Consider the following 27,041-nt stretch of genomic DNA (forward strand, 5'->3'; position numbering starts at 1 on the left):
AAGGCCAGCTGCTCCCACGTGAGGGCACCTTGCGACAGAGGCACATACCCAACCAGCGGCCGGGCTCTCACTCCCGTTGTGCACCTCGTCCTGCTGGTTCCACCTGGCGCGGGACAGACGTGCTGCCTCCACGCGGGAGGACAGAGCTGGGGAAACAGGTGGGGAGGACAGAGCTCAGCCCTCAGGTCCCCTCCCTACCTCCATGCCAGGCGGGCACCCAGGCCCCGGCTCCTGCCACCTGCCCCAAGGCCACCGGGCCTCCTGGACGGGTAAGTCCCCCACCCTGCTCCACGCGGACTGACTCCCTGACCACAGGGTCCTGGGACCTCCATCACCTCCCCCTGCCGCCCAGAAAGCAGGAAACTGACACTCATGTGTGGGCGTTTGACATAGTTTCTAAGGGATTATCTGGCTGGCGGTTACTGTCCCTGGCAACCTGCCCGGACGCCAGAGCCAGCGACTTAAAAGGGTCATTGTTGGCCCAGGTGGTGCCAGGGAGGCAGAAGAGGCCCAGGCTGGTCTCTGATCCCCCAAAGTGAGGAAGGGAGGCCCGGGCAGGGAGGGGGCCGGCAAGGCAGCCCGGCTCCCAGTCGGTGTGTGGGCCTCCTGGAGCTTCTGAAGAGACTCCCAAGTTTCCAGACAGTGGCGCCCCCTTCCCCCCCCCCGACCCCCCACTGCCGGGACCTGCCGGAGCCTGGGAAGGGGTCCCACGGTGGCCTTACCACGGCGACGGGGGCCCCGGGCCCCTGTCTGGATTCCTTCCCTGGGCGAAACTTGCCAGCGGAGAGATGTAGGAAGGGGCAGGGGCGGCAGCCAGAGCCTCCCGTGGGCGAGGAGCCAGTTGGCCCCCAGGGCCAAGGAAGCCCGGAACCTGCAGAGGACAGGGTCGGGTGGCAACAGTTTTTTCTGGGTCGTTTGCTCCCCAAAGGGCAGCACAAAGAGGGCTTCCTGGCCAGCCAAGTGTCTGATTGCACCTCAAGCCTCTTTGTCTGGGACAGAGAGGGCCCCCTGGGGCCAGGGAGGCACAGGCCTATGAGTCTCGGGGCGTATAGCTGGTCTGGAATTTGGGGACACTCGTGCCGAGTAGAGAGATTTCAAGTCTGGGGTCTGTGGGGTTGGAAGGAGATATATCTGGGCTGTCAGATCCCACCCGCCTGGGGTTTGGGGAGAAAACCTGTGGACTCAGATAGACCCAGCCTCCAGCCCCTTCGCTTATCTAAACCTCAGTCTTCCACTCCGTAGAATGGGTGCAGGTCGAGTCAGCACGACCCAGGGCTGCTGAGTGCAGCAAATGATAATGTGGGTAATAGATTCTCAGTCATCGGGGGTTGGGGTAAACCGTCCCACCCCAAGTCAGAACTCAGAATTCCAGGCGAGTCGCAATGTCCCATCCACCTTTGCGTGAGACAGGAGTTGAAGTCGGGCTCAGAGAGGGGTAGCCACTTGCCCGGGGCTGCACAGGAAAGTAGGGCAGAAAGGAGAGGAGGGACGACTGGGGGCTGCCCCTGCCCACCCGCCCCAACCAACACTCCAGGCTAAGCATCTTGTAAACGTCCTGCCTCCTTGGCTCAGTGCTTCCGTGTGGCCCTGGGTTGTGGGGAAAGTCCGCGGAGGCAAATTCGGGTTTCTGTTTGGCCTTCAGCCAGAGGAGCAGTATGTGCTCAGGGAGGAGCCTGACACCCTTTGGAACGGGCTGAGGTTCGTGGGAGATGGCCCTGGGAGGAGGGGCTGCCCAGGGAGTGCACCTGCATTTATCAGGCACCTACTGTATGCTGGGTGCCCTCCCGGGCCTTGGGGATTCAGCAGGGGACCAGACCAACAATAATCCCTTGTCTTGTGGGCTTGTGTTTTGGTAGCAGAAGACAAACAAGAAACAAGAGATATAATAAGGAAGTAAATCGTATCCGGGGTTGAAGAGTGGTCAGTCTCACAGAGGGAAAGAATGCAAAAGAGCCCCAGGGTCAGGAATAAAACGGGCAGAGGGGTATTTTACAACCTCGCGTAGAAAGATTAGAGGCAGCCTTCTTGAGAAGGTGACGTTTGAGCCGTCTTGAAGGAAGTGAGTTTGGCGAATGAGCATTCCAGACCGAGGGCACAGCCCGTGCAAAGGTCCTGGGGCAGGACCAGGCCTGGAGTTGGAGGAACAACCAGGAGGCCCTTGTGGCTAGAGCAGAGTGGGAGAGGGGGAGAGAGAGAGAGAGGAGGGGAGGGGAGGGACGGGAACAGGGCAGGCTGTGCGGGGTGCTGGGGATTAGGGGAGGATTTAGGCTTTTACCCCAGGGAGGTGGGAGCCCTGGAGGGCTGTAGGCAGAGGAGGGCAGGACCTGACTCGGGGCTCGAAGGCGCCCCCCGGCGGCCGCTGCGGGGAGGACAGACTGTGGGCTCGAGGGCAGAACCAGGGGTGACCAGGGAGGCCACACCTGGAGGCCCCGCTAGAATGTGGCTTTAAACCGAACAAGCAAAACATTTCATTCTGGAATCATGTACAGCTGACATGGCAGCAAAGTCGTAGCCACAAGGAATGTCCCAGGGCTTGGCAACACGGGGGTCCTGGGGCACCTTCCTGAGAGCACGGTGGTGGGGCAGGGAAGGAAGGTGAGGAGGGGCACGTAGACTCTTCCAGAAGCTTGCAGTGGATGGAAGGGAGCTGGAGGGGCCTCACGGAAGGGATCCCCACCCCCACCCCCACCCCCACCCCCACCCCCACCCCCACCCCCAGATGGGAGGAAGCCGGGGAAGAGCAGAGCCCAGCTGGGGGTAGCACCCAGACCCCTGACACCTTTCTCACAGCGTCCGTGGTCAGCCCGGCCTCTGCACCTGTACCCCAGGCCAGCTGTCCTCGGCCACCGCTCGTTCAAGGCCCCCCACGACCCCCACGTGGCCAACCCTCATGTGCCCAGTGGCTGCGCCTGCCACACCCGGAATGTTCCTTCTGGAGTACACAGCACTGCTCTCTCTGCCTTCAGAATCCCAGGTGACTCCCCGGGAGCGGTTTGTTCACCTAGTAGGCGCTGACTGCATACCGGGTGCTGTTCTAGGTGCTTGGGATGATGCTACAGCGGTAGAGCTCGCAGAGGCCGGCAGGGAGTAGGCGCCTTCCAGACAGAGCCCCACGGAGAGGCGTGCAGCCAATAAGCGGGAACTGTGGCTCGAGAACATTCGGTAGCTCCTCGGGGCTTGCGGACCTAATGGACGTCCGATCCGTGCCGGGCTTTGGCGTGTGCGCGAACACTGTCCGCGCTTCCTTTTGCCTTTGAACCACTTTACAGCCCCGTAAATTATGGGAAACTGGCAGCATTGCGAATGATTCTGATCCCCAGAAATGCAAGTGAGTTTTGCCCAGTGGAGACTTTACTGCCCTGTGGACCCGTGGCTGTCGATCAGCTTACCGTCCATTTCTGAATTCATTTCGGCATTCTTTTTCCTTTTTCTTTTTTTGTAGTGTTTTCTCTTTTTTTAAGGTTATTTATGTTGTGCGTGTGTGTGAGAGTGAGAGAGAGAGAGAGAGAACGAGCAGGGGAAGGGCCGAGAGAGAGGGAGAGGGAATCCCAAGCAGGCTCTGTTCTCAGCACAGAGCCAGATAAGCCCGAGTCCTCACTGAGGCCCCCAAGGCCCTGCAGGACGTGCCCCGGCCCCCCCCCCCCCGCCTTCCCCTCCTCCCTCTCTCCCCCTCGCTCACTCCGCTCCAGCCACACGGGCCTCCCGGCTCCTCCAACATGCCCAGGTCCTGCCGCAGGGCCTTTGCACAGGCTGTGCCCTCACCTAGATCTCCCCATGGCTCCTCCCTCATCTCCTTTAGGTCTAATTGTTCCTCTGCTCGGACTCCTCTCACCTCTGGCCTCTCACCTCCATCACGCCTCCTAAACGTAGTCCTTATTTTGAGTGCCCTTCCTCTGGGAAGCCCTCCCTGAGCCCCCAGCCCCTGTCGTGTCTCCCTGCTGACGCTCTCAGAAGTCTAGGTTGTACTTTTTATTCACGTTGGGTGACGACTCGGTCATTGTCTTGCTCTCCCGGGTCTGTCCCGTCAGTCCTGCGTGTACACAGCGGGGGCTCCGTAAATGCAGATGAACGAACCAGAGCCAGCCGGGCCGCAGAGCTGCTCCGGGGCATCCTTGGGTTGGAGCGACACCTGTTCGACCACAGATACGGCCTCAGCCTCCTACAGCCCAGCAAAGCAGCCTCCACCAGGGAGGGCCCAAGCCCCCCGTGTGACACCCCCCCACCCCCCACCCCCACCCCCCAGGCTCCCACCCTGAGGGGCCTCAGCCCAGCCCAGGCCGTCTCTCTGCCTCAGTTTCCCGCTAGGCCCTCAGAAAGGCGGAGCAGGGTCGTCCCAGAAGGACTTCGGCGACCCCACCGTCCACAGCGCCCTCCCTTCCCTTCCCTCCCTCCTTCGCGCTGTGCCCACACTGCCCCCTCCTGGTTGAATCTGGCATTGAAATTTCAGATGGGAAGTCAGTTCTTGCGGGCTCCCGCTCGCCTGCTTGGCCCCGAACAGTTTCGCGGCGCCTTAACGACCGGATGAAAAAAACAATGGACGTGTGAATGAAATGGATTGATGACAAGCAGATTTTTATTTCCTCAAAGGGACCTGGCGGTCAGGAGCGGCTGGACTAGTGGGTTTAAGGCCGGCTCCTCTGGCCTGTGAAACTGCACCGCGCTGGCCACGCCCTTTTTCCCAGCCCTGCGTTTGCCCGGCCCGGTTGGTGGAGCGTTTGACACTTGATCTCGGGGTCGTGGGTTCAGGCCCCACCTTGGGCGTGGTACTTAAAAAAAAATAAAACCCTGCCTTTGAGCAAAAGGGCATCGGATGGGCACTAGGGAGCCATTGAGGGCACCCTGGTGCGCGTGTCAGCGGGGAGCTCAGTTAGGTTTCTCCTATGATTCATGAACACAAACACATAGCGATTAAAACAAAAAAAGGGTTTGATCTTGTCCTACCTACAATCGTTTGGGGCGCTGCCTCCTGGTGGCCAAACGTCGCACCGGGAGAATGTGCTTTGTCCTCCAGCCCTGAGGTTTCCAGCCGGCGCTCAGAGAGGCTTTCTGCAAAAGCTTCCTGCCTTAGGGACCTTAGGAGATGCTCAAGGGCCAACTTCTGGCCTGGGCTCTCCAGATTAGTGTTTTGGGGGAGAACAAGAAGTCAGCTTTGGGGGCCTCAGAGATTTTGATTGTATCTTCTGCCTTGTTCATTTGGCAAACTCTTACTCACCCTTCAAAAGCCCAGCGGCAATGCTCCCTCTTCCAGAAAGCATCTCCTGATCCCCCAGTTTCCTCTTTGCCTTTCTGTGCCCTTCCCATAGCCTGGGATTCCTCTCCGCCGGAGCTGACTGGATGAGGCTGGGGAGGGTGTCCATACCCGGATTTGCCCTTTCGACCTTGGCGTGAGTGGGGCACAGGAACAGAGGGGACTCAGGGTACATATTTATAATAATATAATGTTTATATTATAAATATAATACGTAAATAAGATATTTATTTGGGGGGCACCTGGGTGGCTCAGTTAGGCGTCCGACTTCGGCCTAGGTCATGATCTAGTGGGTTGTGAGTTCGAGCCCCGCGTCGGGCTCTGTGGCGACAGCTCGGAGCCTGGAGCCTGCTTCCGATTCTGTGTCTCCCTCTCTCTCTGCCCCTCCCCCACTCATGCTCTGTCTCTGTCTCTCTCAAAAATAAATAACATTTGGGGCGCCTGGGTGGCTCAGTTGGTTAAGCGTCCGACTTCGGCTCAGGTCATGATCTCACGGTCCATGGGTTCGAGCCCCACGTAGGGCTCTGTGCTGACAGCTCAGAGCCTGGAGCCTGTTTCAGATTCTGTGTCTCCCTCTTTCTCTGACCCTCCCCTATTCATGCTCTCTCTCTCTCTGTCTCAAAAATAAATAAATGTTAAAAAAAATTAAAAAAAAATAAATAAATAACATTAAATAACTTTTTAAAAAGATATTTATTTTTTTAGTTTTAAAAAATATTTATTTGTTTTTGAGAGAGAGAGAGCACAAGCAGGGGAGGGGCAGAGAGAGAGGGGGGAGGAGAGAGAGAGAATCCCAAGCAGGCTTTGCACGGCAGGTGTAGAGTCCAAAACAGGTCTTGAACTCACAAACTGTGAGATCGCGACCCGAGCCAAGGAGGGACGCTCAACCGACTGGGCCACCCAGGCGCTCCTATAAATAAAATGTTTAAATATATATTTAAAGCAGCAAGGAACGTGTGGGTGTCTGCCCTGGTCCTGTCACCCCAAGATCTCACCTTCCGGACCCGGCCTTTGCTCCCCAGAGCCCGCCCTCCTCCGCGGGGAGCCCCGCCCCGGGTGGGGTGTGAAGACAGAGCTCTCTCTGCTGGCTTTGGGGCCAGGCCCTGGGGCGGCAGCCGTGGACGTTCAGAAAGCCCAAGTCTCTGACCCCTCTGGGCCTCAGTTTCCCCTCTATGAAATGTGGGGGGGGGGGGACTTCCTGGAGATGGGGTGCCCTGAGGAAGGCTAGCCCTGCGCCCTGGAGGTCTCTGGCACTCAACCTGCTTTTGGTGCAACCGATGTCCCAGCGGAACCTCGAAACGTGCCGGGGGCGCCGATTGCCCCGTCCCAGGCGCCGGTTCCGAGCGCGGCCGGACTTCCTGCCGGGTCTTCATTGCAGCCCCGCCCGGCCGGCGTCCTGCCCCGACGGCGGGCTCGTGCCCGGCTGGGTGGAAAACCCGGTCTGGCATTCCCACCCCGGAGCCCGGAGCCCGGAGCCCGGAGCCCGTGTTGCGGGGGCGGAGGCGGCCCCGGCGCGGTCCCGAAGGCGTGGCGGGGCGGGGGCGGGGCCGGCAGGGGACGGGGCGGGGGACGAGGGGCAGGTGCGACCCAGAGCGGCTGGAGGAGGCGAGGGCCGGGCGCTCTCTCCGCCGCAGCCGTCCTTAGCCTCCTCCCTCACCCCGAGGTGGGGACCGATTGACCGTTTCCAGGCCCCCCCCTCCCCCGCCCCGGGACAGGGGCGCTGGAGAGGCCAGGGGTGGACCATGGCGGTGAGATTCCAGGCGAGTAGCGCGCAGAGGACGGGAGGGGGAGGGGATCTAGCTGGGGTCCGCGACCTGGATCCAGTCTGCGACCTGGGGCCTGGACCCCAGACCACCCCGGGTTACAGGTGGGGAAACTGAGGCCCAGAGGAAGGTGGTGGCTAGGCCGAGGCTGCTCAGAGAGGGGCGTTCGCCCTCTGGTCTCCAAAAGCTGTCGGGGGGGGGGGGGGTCTTTCCGTGCTCCAAGGTCTGCCTCTCTGGGGTCAAATCCTGACTTTTCTGTGTAACTTCGGGCCGGTGAATCAAGGCCTCTCCATACCTCGCCCCTCAAATGGGTCATCTTCCTCGGGAAGGAGGTGCAGGGAGGATTCAAAGAGGAAACCGTGTTTTTAGCGCCTGGCACGTCTTGGGTGCCCTGTAAAGATGTTTACGCGGGGTGTTCGGGCCGAGTTAGTCTTGAGCAACAGTGGGACGGCAGCAATGACTTCATTTGTGGGCTGGGGTGGCTTCGGTGAATGCGGCGAGGCCGGAACCAACATTCATTGGGCGCCTACTGTATACAGAGCCGTTAACTTGCATTACCGGGCAGAGGCAGGGGTCTTGAGCCCCTTTTACCCACGAGCAAACCTGCTGGGGGGAGGGGATCCCCTTGTCTCTATTTGGGGGGAAACCTCACCCTCCGGGGACCGAGCTCGGGCTGACCACTTTCATAACCGCCGCACCGGGCGGCAGATCGCGCCTGGAGGGGTAAAGTGAGGCCTTAGGGGAACGTGGCTCGCCCCAGACCACACTTCCGGGCAGTTCTGGTTCCCGCCAACTTCCGTCCTGGCTCCGGGGGGGGGGGGGGGGGAGGCTTCCAGAATCCCCTCCCCACCTCCCATATTTGTGGCCCCCCTACCCCCTCTCCCCGCGCCCCGGTTCCCGGAGGCGGAGATGGGGAGGGGGCGGGGAGCCAAGTGCCCGGGGTTGTGTGACAGGGTACCACCTGACCCGCCCGTTTGGGTGACTCCTCCTCTCCTCCTCCCTGGGGGAGGGGGTGGGGATAAAGGCCCAGGCCCCGCCCCCTCAGGGCTCACCTGGGTGGGTGAAGGGCTGACCGAGGGGTCTAGGAATTCTGGACACACCCGGTTGAGTTCCTGGCTGAATAGGCCTTTTATCTCACCATTCACCCCCATTCCTCGAACTCCGTCTCTCTTCTGGTTCTGTGGGGACTATACTGGGGTCCCAGGGTCCCCAACCTTGCCCAGCCGCCGGCCCCAGACTAGAGGGGTGTATGGGAGGCAATGGACTGGGACACCCCCGATTCCAGTGATTAGGGATGTAAGGCGTGTGAATGGGGCCGCTGAGGACTCACTTCTTGGAGGAAGAAACAGCGTCCCGGGGGCTCTGAAGGATGAGTAGGGGTTCACCAGGGCCCAGGAGATGCCAAGGGCCATCACCAGGGTGCCCGAGAGACAGCCCCAGCCCGCCTTCACGGCCCAAGAGGAAAGATCAGGAACTTGCAAGCTGATGATTAAACTGGCTAATTTTTTTAAGAAATGTTTATTTTTGAGAGAGAGGGAGAGCGAGTGGGGGAGGGGCAAAGAGGGAGGGGAACCGGGGTCCCCAAGTGGGCTTTGCGCTGGCAGCACAGAGCCCGACGCGGGGCTCGAACTCACAGACCGCGAGATCATGACCTGAGCGGAGGTCAGACGCTTCACCCAGCCGCCCAGGTGCCCCTAAACAGGGTAATTTAAGATGGTTTGGGGTGCCGTGATCCAAGCCTAAGAAAGAAAACGGGGAAGCATGACAGGGAGCCCTGGAAGTTTGGCTCGCCCAGGAAGGCTGCCTGAGGAGGCAGGAGACCCAAGTGGCGAGGGCTAGCTGCCTGCGGGTTCTTGGGGGGTGTCTCTGGGCCCAGGGGACTGCCAGGGCGAAGACGTGCAGGAGAACGGAGCTGAGGGCCACTGGGGGGCGGGTTAGGCTTGGCCCCGTGGGTTTTAGACAAAGTCTCTAATATCTAAGGAGGTGAACCTGCACGGGGCGGGAGGGGGGCGGGTGGCAGGGCAAGCCGGGGCCACCTGCACCTGTTCCCCCAGGGGCCCTGGTTCCCTGGGGCTGTGTCTTAAAATAAGGCTGGGAAATCAAAGTTCCGGAGGGCATTTAATGATACAAAGTGTAAACTCAAAGCGAGTACAAAGATTCTGCTTTGAAACATAAGTCCGGAAGAAGAAAACAAGGGACAGGGCGGAGGGGTGCCGTGGTTAGGGGCAAGGGTGCGAGACCGGCCGCCTGTGTCCACCTGTTCACCGGGTGACCTCAGGCAAGTTGCTGCGCCTCTCTGGGCCTTCCTTTGCTCTCCCTTAAGGTGGGAATAATAGCGGTGACACATTAAGGTCGCTCAGGGTTAAACGATGAGCGTCTCGTCGGCAGCCAGCGGAGCGCGGTGTCTCTTACTAACGTGCCAAGGAGGAAAGTCGAGGCTCTTTCTGCTTTTCCCGCCTGGCTCCTTGCCCCGCGCCGCCGCCGCCTCGGCCCTGAAGGCCAGGGCGCCGGGGGTGGGGGTAGCCCATTTGGCAGGCGGGGAAACTGAGGCAGCCGGCAGAGGGGTTTGAGTCGGGGTTGGGAGCGCTGCCCTCAGCTCCCGGGTAACCGCGGGGCCGGGAGTGCCCGGGAGGCCCCGCCCTCGGCGGTGTTTGTCTCTCGCCCCCTCCCCCCACCCCCTGGGAGCCAGGAATGCCGCTCTCCCGGGATCCGTTAAGAAAAGGCACTGGGGCAGCCAGCGAGGGGTTCTTAGGGGGAGGAATCACCACCTGCTGTGCCCCCGGGGGGAGGGGGGGGCGGGTCTACCAGGCGGGGGGGGGGGGGGCAGGCCCGGAGAGGAAAGGGACAGGGAGGGGGCGGGGGAGGGCGGGCTTCACGCCCCGCCTTCTCTGGCCCGGGTGTCCTGGAGGGTGGCCTTGTACTCCCAGAAGCCAGGTCCCCATCTGTATCACGGGCGTGCAAATAACCGAATCCACGTTCCCAGCCACAGCCTCTATCGGGGCTGTTGTCCTGGCAAGTGACTTTGCCTCTCTGTGCCCCAGTTGCCTCATCTGTGACATGGGGATGACGGGATCTCCCTTCAGTGAGTGGATTAAATGAGATAGTACCTGTAAAGTACCCCACCCCCCGCACAAGGAAAGCACCCCCTTCCTTCCTTCCTTCCTTCCTTCCTCTCCCCTCTTTCCCTCCTTTCTTCCTCCAGTAAATTGCTCCTGAATCCCTGCTATGAACCGGGACTCCACTGTGAACGAGACAAACAAAAATCTCAGCCCTCCAGATCGGATGTTCTAGAGAGGGGAGACGGACAGACCAAAAAAGCCAAGAGAACGTCAAGGGGTCACAAGTTCTCCGAATTAGGAACGCGTATTGGGGAAGGGTGGATAGGGCGGTCTGCCGTGGAGCCGGAAGAGCTTACTGTTCCGCACCGGGTGGTTGGAGAGCCTCCCCGGCAAGGTAGCACAGGAGCTGAGAGGAGAAGGAGGTGAGGGAAGGAGTCAGGTGGAGATCTGGGGGAAAAGAGTTTCAGGCAGAAGGAACAGCACGTGCAAAGGCCCCAGGGGTCGGAGGAACAGTGAGGAGGCCCCAGGTGGCTGGAGCAGAGTGGGCTCCCTCTGCCTGGCAGGCCTGGCTTGATTCCCCCCCCCCAAACATGGATTCCCCCCTCCCCCCCCCACTCGATTCCCCCCTCCCCCAGGCATGGATCCCCCCCCCAGGCACTTGCATTTTCTCTCCTCTCACCAGTTTGCTTCACTCAAACGAGGGTCTCAGCTTTGGCACATTTGGGCCTGGATCGTTCCCTGTGGGGGGGCTTCCCCGCTCTGTGGGGGGCTGGGCAGCATTGTGATGACCGCCAGCGTCACACGTACTCTGGGGGGCAGCGTGGTCCCTAACTGAGAACCCCTGACCTAAATCCACCTTGCAGATACAAAAGCTGAGGTCTCCAGAGAGGTAGCAACCTGCCCACAGGCCTGGGACCCGGGGAGTGTCACAGCCGGGCTCCCCACCCAGGGTGGGGGACCCCTGCATGCTCCAGTGGGCCTGCGGTGGCCTCAAGCCCACCTCCCGTTCCTCTGCTGTCAGGTGTTGGACATGGAGGAGATGACCATCTGGGAACAGCACACGGCCACGCTCTGCAAGGTGAGGCCTCCCTCTCCCCGCGTGGGTGCCTACAGGGGTGCCACCTTGACCCCGGGCTGCTCCACGGGAGGACGCAAAAACTCATCCTAGGTCTCCTCCCCTCTCAGGACCCCCGGAGAGGCTTTGGCATTGCAATCTCTGGTGGCCGAGACCGGCCCAGTGGATCCGTGGTCGTGTCGGATGTGGTGCCGGGGGGGCCAGCTGAGGGCCAACTGCAGTGAGTATCAAGGCAGCAGGGGTGCGGGCAGGGGCGGGGCCTGCCGAGAGCAGGGAGGTGTGTGGGCCAAAGCCAGGAGCGGGGAAAGTGCCTGCTGCCTTTCAGCTCTGTCAACACAGGGCTCGGAGCTGCCAGCAGCACAGGGTTGGCGTTGGGAGACTCACCCTCCCCAAGCCACTTCCTGGTCCTTCGCTGTAGGTCTCCGGGGTCATAATGGCCTTCCTGGGATGAAAGGTCCTGGAAGCCTTTTGTGGCCGCAGGGAAGGAGACGCTGTGTTCTGAGCCCTTGGGAGCGGCAGGCTCCTGGGCGTTCTGTTGGGAAAACGGTTCTGGGACCTGAGTGGCTGACGGGTGATATGGTTCAGTCCAGAATCGAGACACAGCTTCAGAGAGAGAGAGAGAGAGAGAGAGAGAGACATTATGAAACACAGGGAAGGGGCGCCTGGGTGGCTCAGTCAATTAAGCGTCCGACTTTGGCTCAGGTCACGATCTCGCGGTTTGTGAGTTCAAGCCCCGCGTCTGGCTCTGGGCTGACAGCTCAGAGCCTGGAGCCTGTTTCAGATTCTGTGTCTCTCCATCTCTCGGCCCCTCCCCTGCTCATGCTCTGTGACTCTCAATAATAAATAAACGTTAAAAAAAAAAGAAACACAGGGAAAGAGGGGGAGAAAAGCAGAAACGGCGTGACAAGATTGAGGGGTACGGAGACACTTATAATCACAGCTTGCATTCTGTGGTTGCATTCAATTTTTTGTTTTATAACGTTTATTTGTTTTGAGGCAAAGAGAGAGCGCAAGCAAGAGATGGCCAGAAAGAGGGAGACAGAGGATCCAAAGCAGGCTCCGTGCAGTAAGTTTGAGCCCAACGAGGGCCTCAAAGTCACGGACCCGTGAGATCATGACCTGAACCGAGATCAAGAGCCAGACGCTTAACTGGCTAAGCCACCCAGGGGCCCCGGTTGCATTCTATTATTATAGTTGGATTTGTTGTTGGCCCCATTTTACAGATGAGGAAACTGAGGGATAAATGCCAGAAGGATAAATGTCTTTGTGAGCCTGGGGACACCAGCGAATTAGAACCAGGCCTTGTCGACTGGGAGGTGCCTGCCCCAAAGTCGGGCACTGGGGGACATGGCAGGGGCTGCAGGGAAGGCCTGAGGAGAGGGCTCCTATGTGAGGACTCGTCCCTGAGACCCAGCCTCCCTCTTCTCTCAGGACAGGGGACCACATCGTCATGGTGAATGGGGTCTCCATGGAGAGCGTCACCTCCACCTTTGCCATTCAGATACTCAAAACCTGCACCAAGTTGGCCAACATTGTGAGTGGGGGCCAGGTGGGCGGGGCAGCCCCCCCACCCCCCGTGGGCACCTCTGCCCTCCCCCCGCCCCCACTTTGAGCCCCACCTGCAGCCTGCGGGTGTTATGAGTGGAAGCTTCTACAAGCAGGTGGAATCCGGTCCCCATTTCACAGCTTGGATGTTCAGGCCCAGAGAGGGCCCCCCCCTCCCCACCTTCCACAGGGTTCGGGGCGGAGCCTCGAGCCGGCCCCTCCCCTCTCTCCCCTCACAGACCGTGAAGCGTCCCCGGAAAATCCAGCTGCCTGCCAAGGCCAGCCCCTCTGGGGGACATCAGGTCTCGGATGGGGAGGCTGACCACGGCCAGGGCTACGACGGGGACACATCCAGCGGGTCTGGCCGCTCCTGGGGCGAGCGCTCCCGCCGGCAGAGGACGGGCCGCCGGAGCCGGGCCGGCAGCCACGGGCGCAGGAGCCCAGGCGGCAGGTCTGAGACCAACGGGCTGGCCCTGGTGTCAGGCTTTAAGCGGCTGCCGCGGCAGGACGTGCAGATGAGGCCCGTGAAGTCCGTGTTGGTGCGGAGGAGGGACAGCGAAGGTGAGGTCGGCGGGTCGTCGGCAGTGGGGCTCCCGGTTCCCGCCAAGGGGCGCCGTGGCCGCGCTGACCCCCTGTCCCGTGTGTCCAGAGGCGTCCCCGTCCTGGTCCCTGGGACCTGGGACATGTGGCCTCGTGCGGCAGAGGGGGGCAGGCCCAGGCCCCTGAGGTGGGGGTGACCCTGGGTGTCCCGGGGGGCCCGGTGGCCTCGCGAGGTCCTCACGAGAGGGGGGCAGAGAGATGGGCAGACCCCGACCCGAGCTGCTGGCCGTGAGGATGAGGAGGGGCCGCGGGCCCAGGATGCGGGGCTTCCGGAAGCCGGAAAAGGGGGGAGCCAGGCCCTGGGGGAACCGGCCCTGCCCACGCCTGGGTGTTGGGACTTCTGAGCCCAGAACCATGAGATTGCAAACTGGTGTTGCTTTCCGGCCCGGGAAACTCACACACTGTGGCATCCAGAGAAGTGTCACGACACTAGAATTCCCTCCGTAAGGCCAATGTGTGGCCTCTGACCCCATCTCAGTTCAGTAGCAGCACCCTGGCCTTAGAATTCTAAACATGATGTGACAAATGGCACTGGGACATCGGCCCCCTGCCTTGTAATTTAAAAAAAATTTTTTTTTAATGTGTATTTTTGAGAGAGAGAAGGAGAATGACAGAGCGTGAGTGGGGGAGGGGCGGAGAGAGGGAGACACAGACTCTGAAACAGGCTCCAGGCTCCGAGCCGTCAGCACAGAGCCCGACGCGGGGCTCGAACCCACAAACCGCGAGATCGTGACCTGAGCCGAAGTCGGGCGCTTAACCCGGAGCCTCCCCGCCCCGGGCGCCCCCGCTGCCTTGTAACTGGGATAACAAGAGTCACATCCTGAAAACTCTCACCGGGATGTCATTGAGGGTGTCGGGGAGCTGGGACCGGGGCTCCGTGCCTTCCCGCGCCCCTGCCGTGGACCTTCTACAACCCAGACCCCAGGCCCTGCCTCAGTGTCCCTCCTCCCCCCCCCCCCCCCACAGAGTTCGGGGTCACCCTGGGCAGTCAGATCTTCATCAAGCACATCACTGAGTCGGGCCTGGCGGCCAGGAACCGCGGGCTGCGGGAAGGCGACCTCATCCTCCAGGTGAGCCCAGGCTTCCTGTCGGGGGCGGGACAGGGACACCGAGTGGCGGGTGGGGGGCGGGGGGGGGGGGCTGGCAGGGTGACCCAGCCGCACTGGCAGGTCGGCAGAGCCAGAACCATTTGTACTCAGTTGCCTCCTTCCCAAGGGTTAGAGAGGGCCCCCCGCCCCCACCTGCCAAATGTCAGTTTCTAGTATCTCATGTAGATTGTCTGCTTTTAGTATCTTTGGGTATGTACGTATCTGCTCCCTGGTTAGACAGGTTTCTTTGTTTCTTTTTTTTCCTTTTTCTTTCTTTTTTTATAAAAAAAATTTTTTTTTTAACGTTTATTTATTTTTGAGACAGAGAGAGACAGAGCATGAACGGGGGAGGGTCAGAGAGAGAGGGAGACACAGAATCCGAAACAGGCTCCAGGCTCTGAGCTGTCAGCCCAGAGCCCGACGTGGGGCTTGAACTCACGCTCTATGGACTGACTAGGGCCCCCTAGTTAGACTTGTCCCTAATGTTTGTTTCTAGCGTCTCCTGAGAAATTCCCCTTCTAGGGAGATGGGGAGTCAGGCTGCTTTTAATTTTCCCCCAAAGCTCCCCCTGCCCCTCAGAAAATTGGCTGCTTCTGGAATTCTTTTTTTTTTTTTTTTTTTTTTTTTGAGAGAGAGAGAGAGAGAGAGCGCTCGTGCATGTGTGCATGCAAAGAGGGGAGGGGCAGAGAGAGAGGGAGAGAGAGAATCCCAAGCAGACTCCGTGCCGTCAGCAGAGAGCCTGATGCAGAGCTCAGTCCCACGACCCTGGGATCATGACAGGAGCTAAAATCAAGAGTTGGACACCTAACGGACTGAGGCACCCAGGCGCCCGAATTCTGGAATTTTTGTGGGAGTCACTTCTGGGCATGGTCTCCTCACAGCAGGGGTCCCGTACCATCGTTTTCTCTTGAGAACGTCTGTTTTTAGCAATTGTGTGTTTCTAGTGCCCCCACCAAGCTGTCTGTTTCTAGTATCCCCTATCTAGTGTTAACTCCCTTCCTGTCTTCCTTCCCGGGCCTTTCAGATCAATGGCGTGTCCAGCGAGAATCTGTCTCTGAGCGACACACGGCGACTGATCGAGAAGTCAGAAGGGAAGCTGACTCTGCTGGTGCTCAGGGACAGAGGGCAGTTCCTGGTGAAAATCCCATCGGCCGTCAGTGACAGCGACAGCTCTCTCCTGGACGGTGAGGGGCCAGAGGGCAGGCCCTGTGCGTTCAGCGGAGGGCAGGGGAGGCCGAGGAGGCCAGGCGGGGCCCGGCGGGGCACGTGAGCCTGGCCCTGTGAGGCTCAGAGAGGGACAGACACTTGTCCAAGGCCACACAGGAAGTCAGGGCTTACTGGCTGAGCCAGACTCTGGCCTGGGCCCCTTGACTTAGAGGGGCCTTGACGTCCCCCTCTGCGGTGCGGGCTGCAGGCCTGATGGGACGTCCTCTCCGCTGCAGACATCTCAGACCTCGGCTCAGAAACGTCCCAGGCGCCACCGTCCCACGTCCCACCGCCGCCCCAGCATGTGCGGCGGAGCTCTGATGCCAGCTGGACCGACTCCCCCGAGTACGTACCCCTGTCGGCCAGAAGGGCTGAGTGGGAATGGAACGTGGGCCTATCGTTTCCGACTGGAGGGTGCGGTCCCGGTGGCCTGCCTGGAAGAGGCTTCCCCCGTCCACACATAGTCCTCCTGGCCCCCAGTACGTGGCTCTGGGTTCTCGGGACCGGGAGAGCCTGGTAGGGATCAACTTAAAGCAGAAGGAGCGGAATTTTCCAAGACCCCCCCCCCCCCCCCCAGTTTCGACTTCCATCCAATTTCGAACCCAGTTTCGACTTCAGTCCTCCTTTAGGGATTTTCTCTTGGGGGCAAGATAGCCACGGGTATGTGCAGGGACTGGAGGGTGCTTGCTCGTTATGATGATGTTTACAGACGGGAACAAGTGGCAGTGACCTTGCATTCGTGTCCTGCGGTGGCTATAAACACAGTGCCCAGACTTGGTGGCTTAGGACAGGAGAAATGTATGGTCTCGCGGATCCGGAGTCCCAGATGAGGATGTGGGCAGGGCCGCGCTCCCCCTGGAGGCTCGGGGCGGGGAGGCGGGGAGGCGGGGAGGCGGGGAGGCGGGGAGGCAGGGGGCGGGAGGTCTCTCCTACCTTCTGGTAGCTTCCAGAAAGTCCTGGGCTTGTAAGTGGCCACCTCCTCTTGATGACTTCACGTCATCTTGTCTGTCTCTGGGTCCAAACGTCGCCACTGTATAAGGACACCAGTCATATGGGATCAGGGCCTCCCCTCCTCCTGCCAGTAGGTCCTCCTCTCCACCAATCGCATCCACCGCGACCGTGTTTCCAAGTACCGTCACATTCTGCGATGCTGGGGGTTAGGATTTCGGTGCAGGAATTTTGAGGGGACACGACTCCATGCCTAAAAACAGAAGTGCCCAGGGGCGCCTGGGTGGCCTAGTCGGTTGGGCGTCCGACTTCGGCTCGGGTCATGATCTCACGGTCCGTGGGTTCGAGCCCCGCGTCGGGCTCTGTGCCGACAGCTCGGAGCCTGGAGCCTGCTTCGGATTCTGTGTCTCCCTCTCTCTCTGCCCCTCCCCCGTTCATGCTCTGTCTCTCTCTGACTCAAAAATAAATAAAAACATTAAAAAAATTAAAAAAACAAAACATAAGTGCCCAGCCCATGGGGATTAGGTCATGGGTATATTATCGCTAAGGCCTTCGGCGCCTGTGAAGCGGGGGGGGGGGGGGGAGCACAACACTCAGACCATATCACCTTCTATAGCTTTTCACTAATTAGAATAATAAACGTGACCATCGGCCACAGGTTTGCCTCATTTTGAGCCATGCCTACTTGTGGCCCTGACTTAGCCGTCCCCGGGGCTCAGAGGAGGGAACCCGAGTTCAGAGAGAGAGCAGCGGCCCCACCGTCTCCCAGCCAGAAGGGCAGAATTTGAATCTGGGTGCAAATAAAAGGGAATTGCTAAAGTCGACTCTCGGCATCTGCCCCTACTTCACCCCAAATCTGTTCCCCCTCCAGGGAGAGCCCCCCGCTTTGGCGGGACAAATCAGTGGATTCCAGAACCATCTCGGAAACAGGTGAGCGGACGGTGGCAGGGACGTGACTCTGAGCATCCTTCTGATTTTTCTGATCCCGACCAATGAGGTGGTGCCAGGCAGGGCGGGAGAGGGGGGCAGGGGCCTAAGAGGTCAGGGGCAGCTCCCTGGGAAGGACGGAGGGCTGGGTGACAGCGCCGTGGGGCAGGGACACCCTAAGGCTGAGGTGTGGCGGCTAGACCAGTCAGCGTGCTTGGAAAACACACTGCTGTTCCCTTTCAGACTCCCCCAGGCAAAGCAGCTATGACATCTACAGGGTGCCCAGCGGCCAGAGCAGGGAGGACCGTGGGTACGTCCCCCCGGGGAAAAAAGCCCCCCCAGCCGGACACTGGCGCATCCCGGGGCTGCGTCCCCGTGTTGGTGGGGCCGCCATGCGAGGCTGTGGGGAAACTGAGGCCCGGAGGGGGTGGGGGCTCTCCCAGGGAGGCCCCGCGCGCCCCCTCTGCACCCATTCCGGCCTGACCCCGCCTCTGCCTCCCCTTGCAGGTACAGCCCCGACTGGAGGGTGGTCCGCTTCCCCAAGGGCTCCACCATCGGCCTGCGCCTGGCCGGCGGCAATGACGTGGGCATCTTCGTGTCCGGGGTGCAGGAGGGCAGCCCGGCCGACGGGCAGGGCATCCAGGAGGGAGATGAGATTCTGCAGGTGACTTGGGGCAGCCGGCAGTGGGTGTGGCGGCCTGCTGGGTGGCCCCGGAGTCTGTCCTGGCCTGTGTGTCCTCCCCCAGGACCCGCAGCACCCCCAGGGACATGTGAACATTTAAAAAAAAAATTTTTTTTTTTACATTTATTTATTTTTGAGAGACAGAGCTTGAGTGGGGGAGGGGCAGAGAGAGAGAGGGAGACACAGAATCCGAAGCGGGCTCCGAGCTGATGGCACAGAGCCCACCCTGGGGCTCGAACTCACAAACCGTGCGATCGTGCCCTGAGCCGAAGTCGGTCGCTTAACCGACCGAGCCACCCAGGCGCCCCTGGACATCTGAACATTTTAACGTCTCCCTGCCTGTGTCATGACCTCGTTGGCTGGGTCACGACCCGTCCCTGCTGTCCTCCCGGGAGTGGGTCCCGTGCCCAGCAGAGCTGGCATCGCCTGTCCGGCCGGGGGGTGGCCGCGGCCCATGCCACGCCCCCTTCCCCGCAGGTGAATGACGTCCCCTTCCGGAACCTGACCCGCGAGGAGGCCGTGCAGTTCCTGCTGGGGCTGCCGCCGGGCGAGGACGTGGAGCTGGTGACGCAGCGGAAGCAGGACAGTGAGTGCGCGCGCGCGCGCGCGGCCAGGCGGGCGGGGGCCGGGCGGGGGGCCTGGGCGCTCACCGAGCCTCCCCGGTCCACAGTCTTCCGGAAAATGGTGCAGTCCCGCGTGGGCGACTCCTTCTACATCCGCACGCACTTCGAGCTGGAGGCCAGCCCCCCGTCGGGCCTGGGCTTCACCCGCGGAGACGTCTTCCACGTGCTGGACACGCTGTACCCCGGCCCCGGGCAGAGCCGCGCCCGCGGGGGCCACTGGCTGGCGGCGCGCATGGGGCGCGACCTCCGCGAGCAGGAGCGGGGCATCATCCCCAACCGGAGCAGGTGCGTCGCCCCTCGGCCTCGGCTTCCCCGCCGCAGACGGGCGCGGCCTCCCGGCTCCCGGGCCGGGTTTCTGCCGCCCTCCGTGCCCAGCCCCCTGCCTCGTCCCCAGGGCGGAGCAGCTGGCCAGTCTGGAGGCCGCCCAGCGCGCCGTGGGCGCCGGGCCGGGCGCGTCTTCGGGCTCCAACGCGCGGGCCGAGTTCTGGCGGCTGCGGGGTCTCCGTCGAGGGGCCAAGAAGACCACCCATCGGAGCCGCGAGGACCTGTCCGATCTGACCAGGCAGGGTCACTACCCGCCGTATGAACGCGTGGTGCTTCGAGAAGGTGGGTCCGAGGGGCGGGGGGCCGAGGGGAGGGGGGCCTCGTAAGGCTTTCGGAAGCCCTGGACCAAGTCTTCCTCCGCGTCCAGGCTTCGGAAGCCCCCATCCTTAACCTCTCCCCCCCACCCGAAATACCCATTTTGGGTTATTTTAGGGTGCCGAAGGGAACAGGAAAGGGCTCCTTTCCTGTTCCAGTAGAGATCCGCAAGCCGCAGGGGCAATCTCGAAAAGAAGTGCTTACCCGTAACTTAAACAACTTACCTTGTTACCATACCCAAAGTATCATTTTTTTTTTTTTTTTTAGTCTTATTTTTGAGAGAGAGAGAGAGCGTGTGAGCAGGGGAGGAACAGAGAGAGAGGGAGACACAGAATCCGAAGCAGGCTCCAGGCTCTGAGCTGTCAGCACAGAGCCCGACGCGGGGCTTGAACTCACAGACTGTGAGATCATGACCTGAGCTGAAGTCGGACGCTTCACTGACCGAGCCACCCAGGCGCCCCCCAAAGTATTATTTTAACAGATAACCCAATTATAAGTAGTCTGTGAGATATTTCACACCCTCGTGTGTGTGTGTGTGTGTGTGTGTGTGTGTAAGCCCTGGTGTGTATTCTGCACTCGGCACATCTGGGTTCAGACCAGCCATGTTTTAGGGGCTCCACGGCCACACGTGGCCTGCGGTGGCCGCCCGGGCGTTCAGTGGGCGCTGCCCTTTCTAGGGTGTCAGCTGGCGCTGAACAGACACCCTTTAAAATACACGCATACTGTGAGCAGGCGTGAGACCGAAGCCTGAACACGCGTGTCCACAGCAGCACGGCTCACAACGGCCCAAACGCGGAAACAACCCACACGCTCACCGACGGATGAAGGGACACACAGTGGGCCCCCGCGCACGCGCGCGTCCGCAGATGAACGTGTCCACCGCGCACGCGCAGGTCGCTGCCCCGCCCACTAGCAGGAGCGAGGCGCCCACTCCCGTTGCCCTGCGGACGGACCCTGAATGTTTGACGCTCAGAAAGGGAACCAGACCCCAGAGCCCACTCGGGGTGTGAGTCCACGTGTGTGAAACGTACAGAACAGGCTCATCCAGGGACAAGAAGGGGGGTCGTGGGGGCTGGAGGGGGTGACTTTTTTTTTAAGTTTATTTATTTATTTATTTATTTTTTTGAGAGAGAGAGAGAGAGACAGGGTGTGAGCGGGGGAGGGCCAGAGAAAGAAGGAGACACAGAATCCGACGCAGGCTCCAGGCTCTGAGCTGTCAGCATAGAGCCTGACGTGGGGCTCGAACTCACGAACCCTGAGATCATGACCTGAGCTGAAGTTGGGTGCTTAACCCACTGAGCCACTCAGGTGCCCCTCAAAAATAAACTTTAAAGAAAAAATTCAAAAAATCCTTTCCGAGGGATGGGAATAGGGGTATCAGGAGGGGGCTGACTACTCCCTTTTCTCCTGCCATTGTGCGTTCTGTGCCCGTTTCCTCATGGCTAAAATGGTATAGCCATCAGTCCAATGGTTGGCAAACTCTTCCTGCAAAGGGTCAGACACAGTTACTATTTTAGTCTTTGTGGGGCCGTGTGGTTTCTTTCAAAACGACTCCACTCTGCACGAAGGCAGCCAGAGGCAGTACATGAGTGGACGTGACTGTGTTCCAATAAAACTTTATTTATAAAACAGGCAGGGGGCCGGATGTGGCCCCACGGGTTGTAGTTTGCTGTCTACTGACTTCAATGCTATAACCCAACCCACGTGAGAGCTGCAGAAGCAGAAAAGAGCTTCTTTTTAAGTCGTAGCCCGGGTGTAAGTAACGGAGGGTGGTCTCACGTTTTGTTTTTCTGCCTTATGATGTGGTCCAAGACCATTCCAGCTGGGGAAAAGGCAAGAAGGTGAACAGGGCCCCTACCTTTCCTGGAAGGCTACAACCCAGAACCGCGCACAATTCTGCTTGCACCCCATTGGCCGGGAGGTGGTCACGTGGCCCTCCCGCCTGCAGGGGACGCTGGGAGATGTAGTCTTTAGCCGGGCAGCCATGGGCCTGGCTGGGTCTAGCGGTCTTTGCTGCAAATGGGATCTTGATTCTTGCCGTTTCTCTGCCCCTCAGCCAGCTTCAAGCGCCCGGTGGTGATCCTGGGGCCCGTGGCAGACATTGCCATGCAGAAGTTGACTGCGGAGATGCCCGACCAGTTCGAAATCGCAGGTGAGGAAGCAGCCTTGTTGGGGGAACCATTTCACAGCCTCTTCCCCGGCGCGGGGGCCGAGGCAGCTTGATGAGGGGGCTGCTGCTGCTGCTGCTGTTTCGGGAAAGAGTTAAAACAGCCACGGCAGGCACGAGGCAGATGAGTCACCAGCGCCCCCTCCAAGGCCTGGGCCAGCGGTCCTGAGCCAATCATGGTGCTCTTTGTCTGGATAGAGCCTCAGAATCCTTCTTAACACGGTTTGCCCGGCAGCCACTGCCGATGAACCCAACGTGCCACCTGCCCCTTCCTTTACTGAGCTACAGACACAGCGTTGAGCAAGACAGACAACTATTCCCCCGAGAACACCAAAAATTCACGAACAACTACTGAAACAAGCTGGGGGGGGGGGGGGCGGGGGTCAGTAAATTAAAGCTCCAGGGCCAAATCTGGCCCATCAGCTAAGTGTTTATACAGCCTGCCAGCTAAGAACGGTATCTACACATTTCAAACGGTTGAAGAGAAGGGAAAAGAAATGTGATGTGACACATGAAAATGATATGAAATTCACATTGCACCACCTATAACCTGTCAATAAAGTTTTACTGGGATACGGCCACACCTGTGGGTTGACACACGGTGGCCGCATTCCAGCGGAGAGAAGTGTTTGCAGAGCGGATGCCCTTGAATACAGCATCGGAGCAAAGCCCCGTGGGGTGGCGATCTCGGTCAGGAGCCCCCCAAAGGAGGGCGGAGGGGCTTTTCTTGCAGACACACACCGTCTCCTTGCCAAAGTGTCCCCTGGCCGGGGCTTTGGAGCGAGGCCGTTCTGTGGGCAGATGTCACCTCCGGGCAATTCCTGCTCCTCCTGGCTGGGTGACCCTGAGCTGGTGGCTTGCCCTGAGACCTCACTTCCCCGTCTCTCAAATGGGGTTGTGCTGGGCAGGAAGAATGAGTGTGGGAATGGTCTTCGTGCCCGTGCGAGGTGCGAGCATTTCAGGAGGTGAGGCCCTTTCTCGCCGCCCCGGAGGGCTCAGCAGCCTTCAGGGGGCTCTTCCCACAGCAAAAGGGGAGGCAGGGTCTGTGGGGAGGGAATTTGGCGGAAGGACGAGGGTCCGGCGTGTGGTTTGGAGGGCAAGGTCGTCCTAACATCACTACTCGCCGGGGAAGTGCCGATCGGAACCACAGTGCGAGGCCAAGCGAGGCCCCGGGACGGGGCCAGAGTGTAAAACAGCAAAACAGAGCATAGCAGGTGGCCGTGAGGATGTGGAAAGTGGGAGCCCTCGTGCTCGGCTGGGGGAGCGTGAGACCAGGCGGCCACTGTGGAAAACTACGAGCAGCTCCTCGGTTACACAGAGTCATCGTCTGACCCAGCGAGCGAGTCCACGTCCGGTCTATACCGAAGAGAAGTAAGGGCCGGGTCTCAAACGGGCACTGGCACCCCCACGTTCCCAGCAGTATTAGCCACAGTGAAGGATAGACACAGTGTCCGTCCACACACTGGAGTATGATCCAGCCGTAAAAAGGAAGGACGTCCTGCCTCCTGCCACCACGTGGGCAGACCCGGAGGACACTGAGCAGTGACAGCAGCCGGGCACAGAAGGACACGTCCCGCGTGACCCCCCCCCCGGAGGAGTCCCGCCCACAGAGACAGAGAGTAGATGGTGGGAGCCAGGGGTGGGGCGGGAGGTGGGGAGTCAGTCAGTGTTTCATGGGGACAGAGTCTCAGTTCGGGGACATGGAAAGTGCTGGAGACATATGGCGGGGGCGGCTGCACGACAGTGTGAGTGTGCCTGAGGCCGCTGAGCTGTGAGCTTAGAGATGGTGAGTTTTATGTTCTGTACATTTTATTTTACTTTTTAAATTTTTTTAATGTTTATTTTGGAGAGGGAGAGAGAGAGGGAGAGAGAGAGACAGGGTGCGAGCAGGGGAGGGGCAGAGAGGGGGAGACACAGGATCCGGAGCAGGCTCCAGGCTCCGAGCTGTCAGCACAGAGCCCGAGGCGGGGCTCAAACCCGCAAAGTGTGAGATCATGACCCGAGCTGAAGTCAGACCCTTAAAGGACGGAGCCCCCGCAGGTGTCCCTGTTCTGCACATAAGAATAAAATAAATTAGGTAGGGTTCTGCCCCACTCCCCCCCCTTTTCCTTTTGGGCCCCCCCCCCAGGGCAGGGCGTGTCACCTCCATCAGCCCCTGGCTGTCCTGGAGGGCTTCCTGGAGGAGGCAGGGCTCTATCTCGAGTCCTACAGAACGCATGGGGGAGGGGAGAGCAGCAGACGCAGCCCGAGCCAAGTTGGGGCCAAGCGGGGCGCAGCTAGTGTCTGCAACACAAACACCACATCCGGCTCCTTGCCCTGCCCCTTGTCGGCTCCGTGACCCCGAGCCGGTGACCTCATGTCCTTGAGGCTGTTTCCCATCTGCCACATGGTCCACGGCAGTGTAGGCCACGGTCAGGAGGGAGACTGAGTGCAGCGAGTCAGGCTCGTGGCTGTCGTTAGACTTGCCCTCGGGGTGATGGGCAGCCATGGTGGGTTCTTGAGCAGGGGAGGGGCAGGTAGGCCCGAGAATTTGAGCGGCCAGGGGAACGCCCTTCCGCAGCCGCCGGTCACCTCTCCCTCCACAGACAGCGTCTCGAGGACCGACAGCCCCTCCAAGATCATCAAGCTGGATACCGTGCGCGTGATCGCCGAGAACGTAAGCAGGGCCCCGCTCTGTGCCCCCTTTCAAGGGTTGGGAAACCAAGGCCCAGGCCTCCAACCTGTTCCCGCCCCGGCCGGGCTGCACGGCACAGACCCCCTCGGCAGCCCCTCTCGGAGGTGCTGCGATGCCGGGGCTTGAGAGGGACAGAGACGCACAGTGGCGAGCGCTGGGCCGTCACAGCCCCTGCCCACTGCGCTCGCCTGCGCCCTGAGGTCAGGGTCCACCTTGACCCCAACCCTCCATCTCCACCTCTGATCTTCTGACCTTTCACCTGCCTCCTGACCGGTCCGCTGCGTCTCTGGGTGTTTCTCTCCCTGCCGTCTGCCCCGCCCCCCGCCTCCGCCTCCGCCTCCGCCTCCGCCTCCGCCTCCGCCGCGGGCTGGGCGCAGAACAAGCACGCGCTCCTGGACGTGACGCCGTCGGCGGTGGAACGCCTCAACTACGTGCAATATTACCCCATCGTGGTCTTCTGCGCCCCCGAGAGCCGCGTGGCCCTCAAGGCCCTGCGCCAGTGGCTGGCGCCCGTCTCCCGCCGCAGCACCCGCCGCCTCTATGCGCAAGCCCAGAAGCTACGCAAGCACAGCGAACACCTGTTCACCGGTAGGCGGACGGCGGGGGGGGGGGGGGGGGGGGGGGGGAGCCCGCGTGGGCGGTGGGTCCCGGCCGCGCACTTGCGGCCACGCTGAAGCCCCCTCCCCGCAGCCACCATCCCCCTGCATGGCACGAGTGACGCCTGGTACCGGGAGCTCAAGGCCGTCATCCGCGAGCAGCAGACCCGGCCCATCTGGACGGCCGAGGACCAGGTACCTGGGGCGGGGGGTGGGGCAACGTCCACGGCCAAGGTCGGACCTGAGGTGACGGTCTGGACCTGCTTTGGCAGGGAGGTTGGAGGCCGGGGGTGGGATTGGGAGGAGGGGGAGGGGTCTTGGCTCAGCCCGGCCACGCCCACCCCGCAGCCGGACACCTCGTCGGAGGGCAACCTGGACCTGCCTCACCGAGGCCTGGCCGACAGCTCTGCGGATCTGAGCTGTGACAGCCGGGTCAACAGCGACTACGAGACAGACGGGGAGGGCTACACGGATGGCGAGGGCGGGCCCCACACGGACGTGGACGAGGGTCCGCCGGCGCCAGCTCTGGCCCGGTCCTCGGAACCCGTGCTGGCGGATGAGCCTCAGAGCCCGGGGGATCATGGGAGAGCCCCGGGTCCCCGAGGGGCCCAGGTAAGCAGGGCACGGGCGGGGGGCGGGGGCGGCCTGGCAGGGGTCTTGGGTGGGGCTGGGACACACAGGGGAGCCTGTTTGCCACCAGGATGTTAACGAACAGAAGCTTCTCTGATCAGATCAGTGTCTCACACCCGGACCTAGGGTATTTGAGCCACTGAGTCACTGAACAACTTAAAACAAACATTGTAACCTCTGTATTTCCTTATCTGGGACATAATGAAATGGATGAATCTTGACGTCACAAGGTGGCTGTTTAAACTCAATGCACTTCGTCCAAGTCCCAGCCCACACTAGTTGGGTGTTTAACCACAACAAGTATTTATATAGCATTTGTTCTTACTGAGGCTGCCTCAGCCTCTGCAGTGCCCTTTATAAATTCGACAAAGGCAACCCTTCCTCCAGACTGTCTCTTGTTAAATATAAAAATGTACAAATCTGTGAGGTCTCTACTTGGAATGGTGCGTCCCTGGAGTTGTGCAGTATCCAACCTGCTCAACTGTCCACGGCAGCTTGCTTATGGGGCAGGCACTATCCTGAGCACTTTCCATACACGGATTTATTTATGAGTTCCTAACAACAGCCCTCTGAAGAATTCTACAGCTGGGAACCCACTTCCCCCTTTGCTGACAGGCTAGGGGATCACAGCCAAGGCCTTTCTCTGTCCCACCCCATTTTCTCACTAAAAATTGGAGGAGTTGCAGACCTGTGTGGGGCAAGGAGAAAGCGTGGGTAGCACCACCGGGGCCAAGGTGGGAAGCTGGGATGGGGGTCCTCTATACCCTACTTTGTCTTACTCTGGGGGAAGTGCTGACCTCCTTTCTCCCCCTCCAAGGTGGATGGCCATTCCCCCCATGGTCAGTGGCGACAGGACAGCATGCGGTAAGAGCCCCCCCCGTAGTCCAGATTGGGGCCCCTCGGCCCTCTTCCTGGGACTCAGGCTCTGGGGGTGACGAGACCGAGAACCAGGCTATGCCTTCATGGTGCTCCCAGCCCAGTGGGCGGGTTGAAAGCAGACAGGGTCACTCAGACCCCCATGTCATCAGGGCCAAAGAAGCAGATGCTGTCTTCCTACGAGGACTGACTGGGAAAGTCTCCTGAAGGACAGGACACTGGCTGGGGCTTTGAAGGATGTGTAGGAGTTCGTTAACGAGGCTTGACCCCTAAATGCACAGTCTCGCTCATCTCTGTCCATACCCACCGTGCCCCACAGAGTCAGCCTCAGGTAAGGGTGGCTCCTGCCTGTCCCCTGCCCACAGCCTCTATTCTATTTCCTGATACCCAGGACATATGGGCAGGAAGCTTTGAAGAAAAAGTTCACGCGAGCTCGAGACATGGAGTCCTCTGACGAAGATGGCTACGACTGGGGCCCGGCCACCGACCTGTGACCCCCTCCCAGGTGGCCAGCTGGCCTCTATCCCCTCTTCCTCCCTAGAGCTGGGACTCAGCTTCCCGTACAGAACCTAGAACCCAACCTCTTTCTGCCAATCTTTAATAAATAGAGTATTTTCACAGCACTGGCTTCTAGAGATTTCCAGGAAGGACACCGAGTTGAGAGTCGGTCGTATCCTTCCTCTCTGAACCCCGCA

At 60.4% G+C, this 27,041-nt stretch overlaps 1 protein-coding gene across 5 annotated transcripts; it reads left to right on the forward strand.

The window, feature by feature from the left end:
• Positions 1 to 26,966, forward strand: TJP3 (tight junction protein 3). 5 transcript variants are annotated; one of them, XM_078443618.2, is made up of 22 exons: positions 6,851 to 7,008; positions 10,934 to 10,959; positions 11,092 to 11,148; positions 11,256 to 11,365; positions 12,577 to 12,679; positions 12,930 to 13,251; positions 14,257 to 14,360; positions 15,403 to 15,562; positions 15,821 to 15,929; positions 17,404 to 17,462; positions 17,703 to 17,769; positions 17,967 to 18,123; positions 18,619 to 18,727; positions 18,812 to 19,049; positions 19,159 to 19,370; positions 21,460 to 21,555; positions 24,156 to 24,226; positions 24,622 to 24,832; positions 24,935 to 25,035; positions 25,189 to 25,452; positions 26,288 to 26,334; positions 26,738 to 26,966. In XM_078443618.2, exons 3-22 carry the CDS (start codon positions 11,101 to 11,103, stop codon positions 26,838 to 26,840), a joined length of 2,691 nt encoding a protein of 896 aa, XP_078299744.2. In that variant the 5' UTR covers positions 6,851 to 7,008; positions 10,934 to 10,959; positions 11,092 to 11,100; the 3' UTR covers positions 26,841 to 26,966. The 5 variants fall into 5 exon arrangements, with proteins under 5 accessions (XP_078299743.2, XP_078299744.2, XP_078299741.2 ...); XM_078443617.2 differs by lacking the exons at positions 6,851 to 7,008; positions 10,934 to 10,959 and adding an exon at positions 1 to 269; XM_078443615.2 differs by lacking the exon at positions 10,934 to 10,959.
• The last annotated feature ends 75 nt before the right edge of the window (positions 26,967 to 27,041 follow it).

Source organism: Panthera onca, chromosome A2 (assembly GCF_046562875.1).
Source record: "Panthera onca isolate mPanOnc1 chromosome A2, mPanOnc1 haplotype 2, whole genome shotgun sequence".
In the NCBI taxonomy this organism is placed as follows: Eukaryota; Metazoa; Chordata; class Mammalia; order Carnivora; family Felidae; genus Panthera; species Panthera onca.

What these genes read in the sequence shown, in the direction of transcription:
- TJP3 (XM_078443615.2), top strand. An exon ending in GACGCAGCGGAAGCAGGACA is followed by an intron (nt 18,728 to 18,811) that starts GTGAGTGCGCGC and finishes CCCGGTCCACAG; the next exon opens with TCTTCCGGAAAATGGTGCAG. An exon ending in CGACCAGTTCGAAATCGCAG is followed by an intron (nt 21,556 to 24,155) that starts GTGAGGAAGCAG and finishes CTCCCTCCACAG; the next exon opens with ACAGCGTCTCGAGGACCGAC.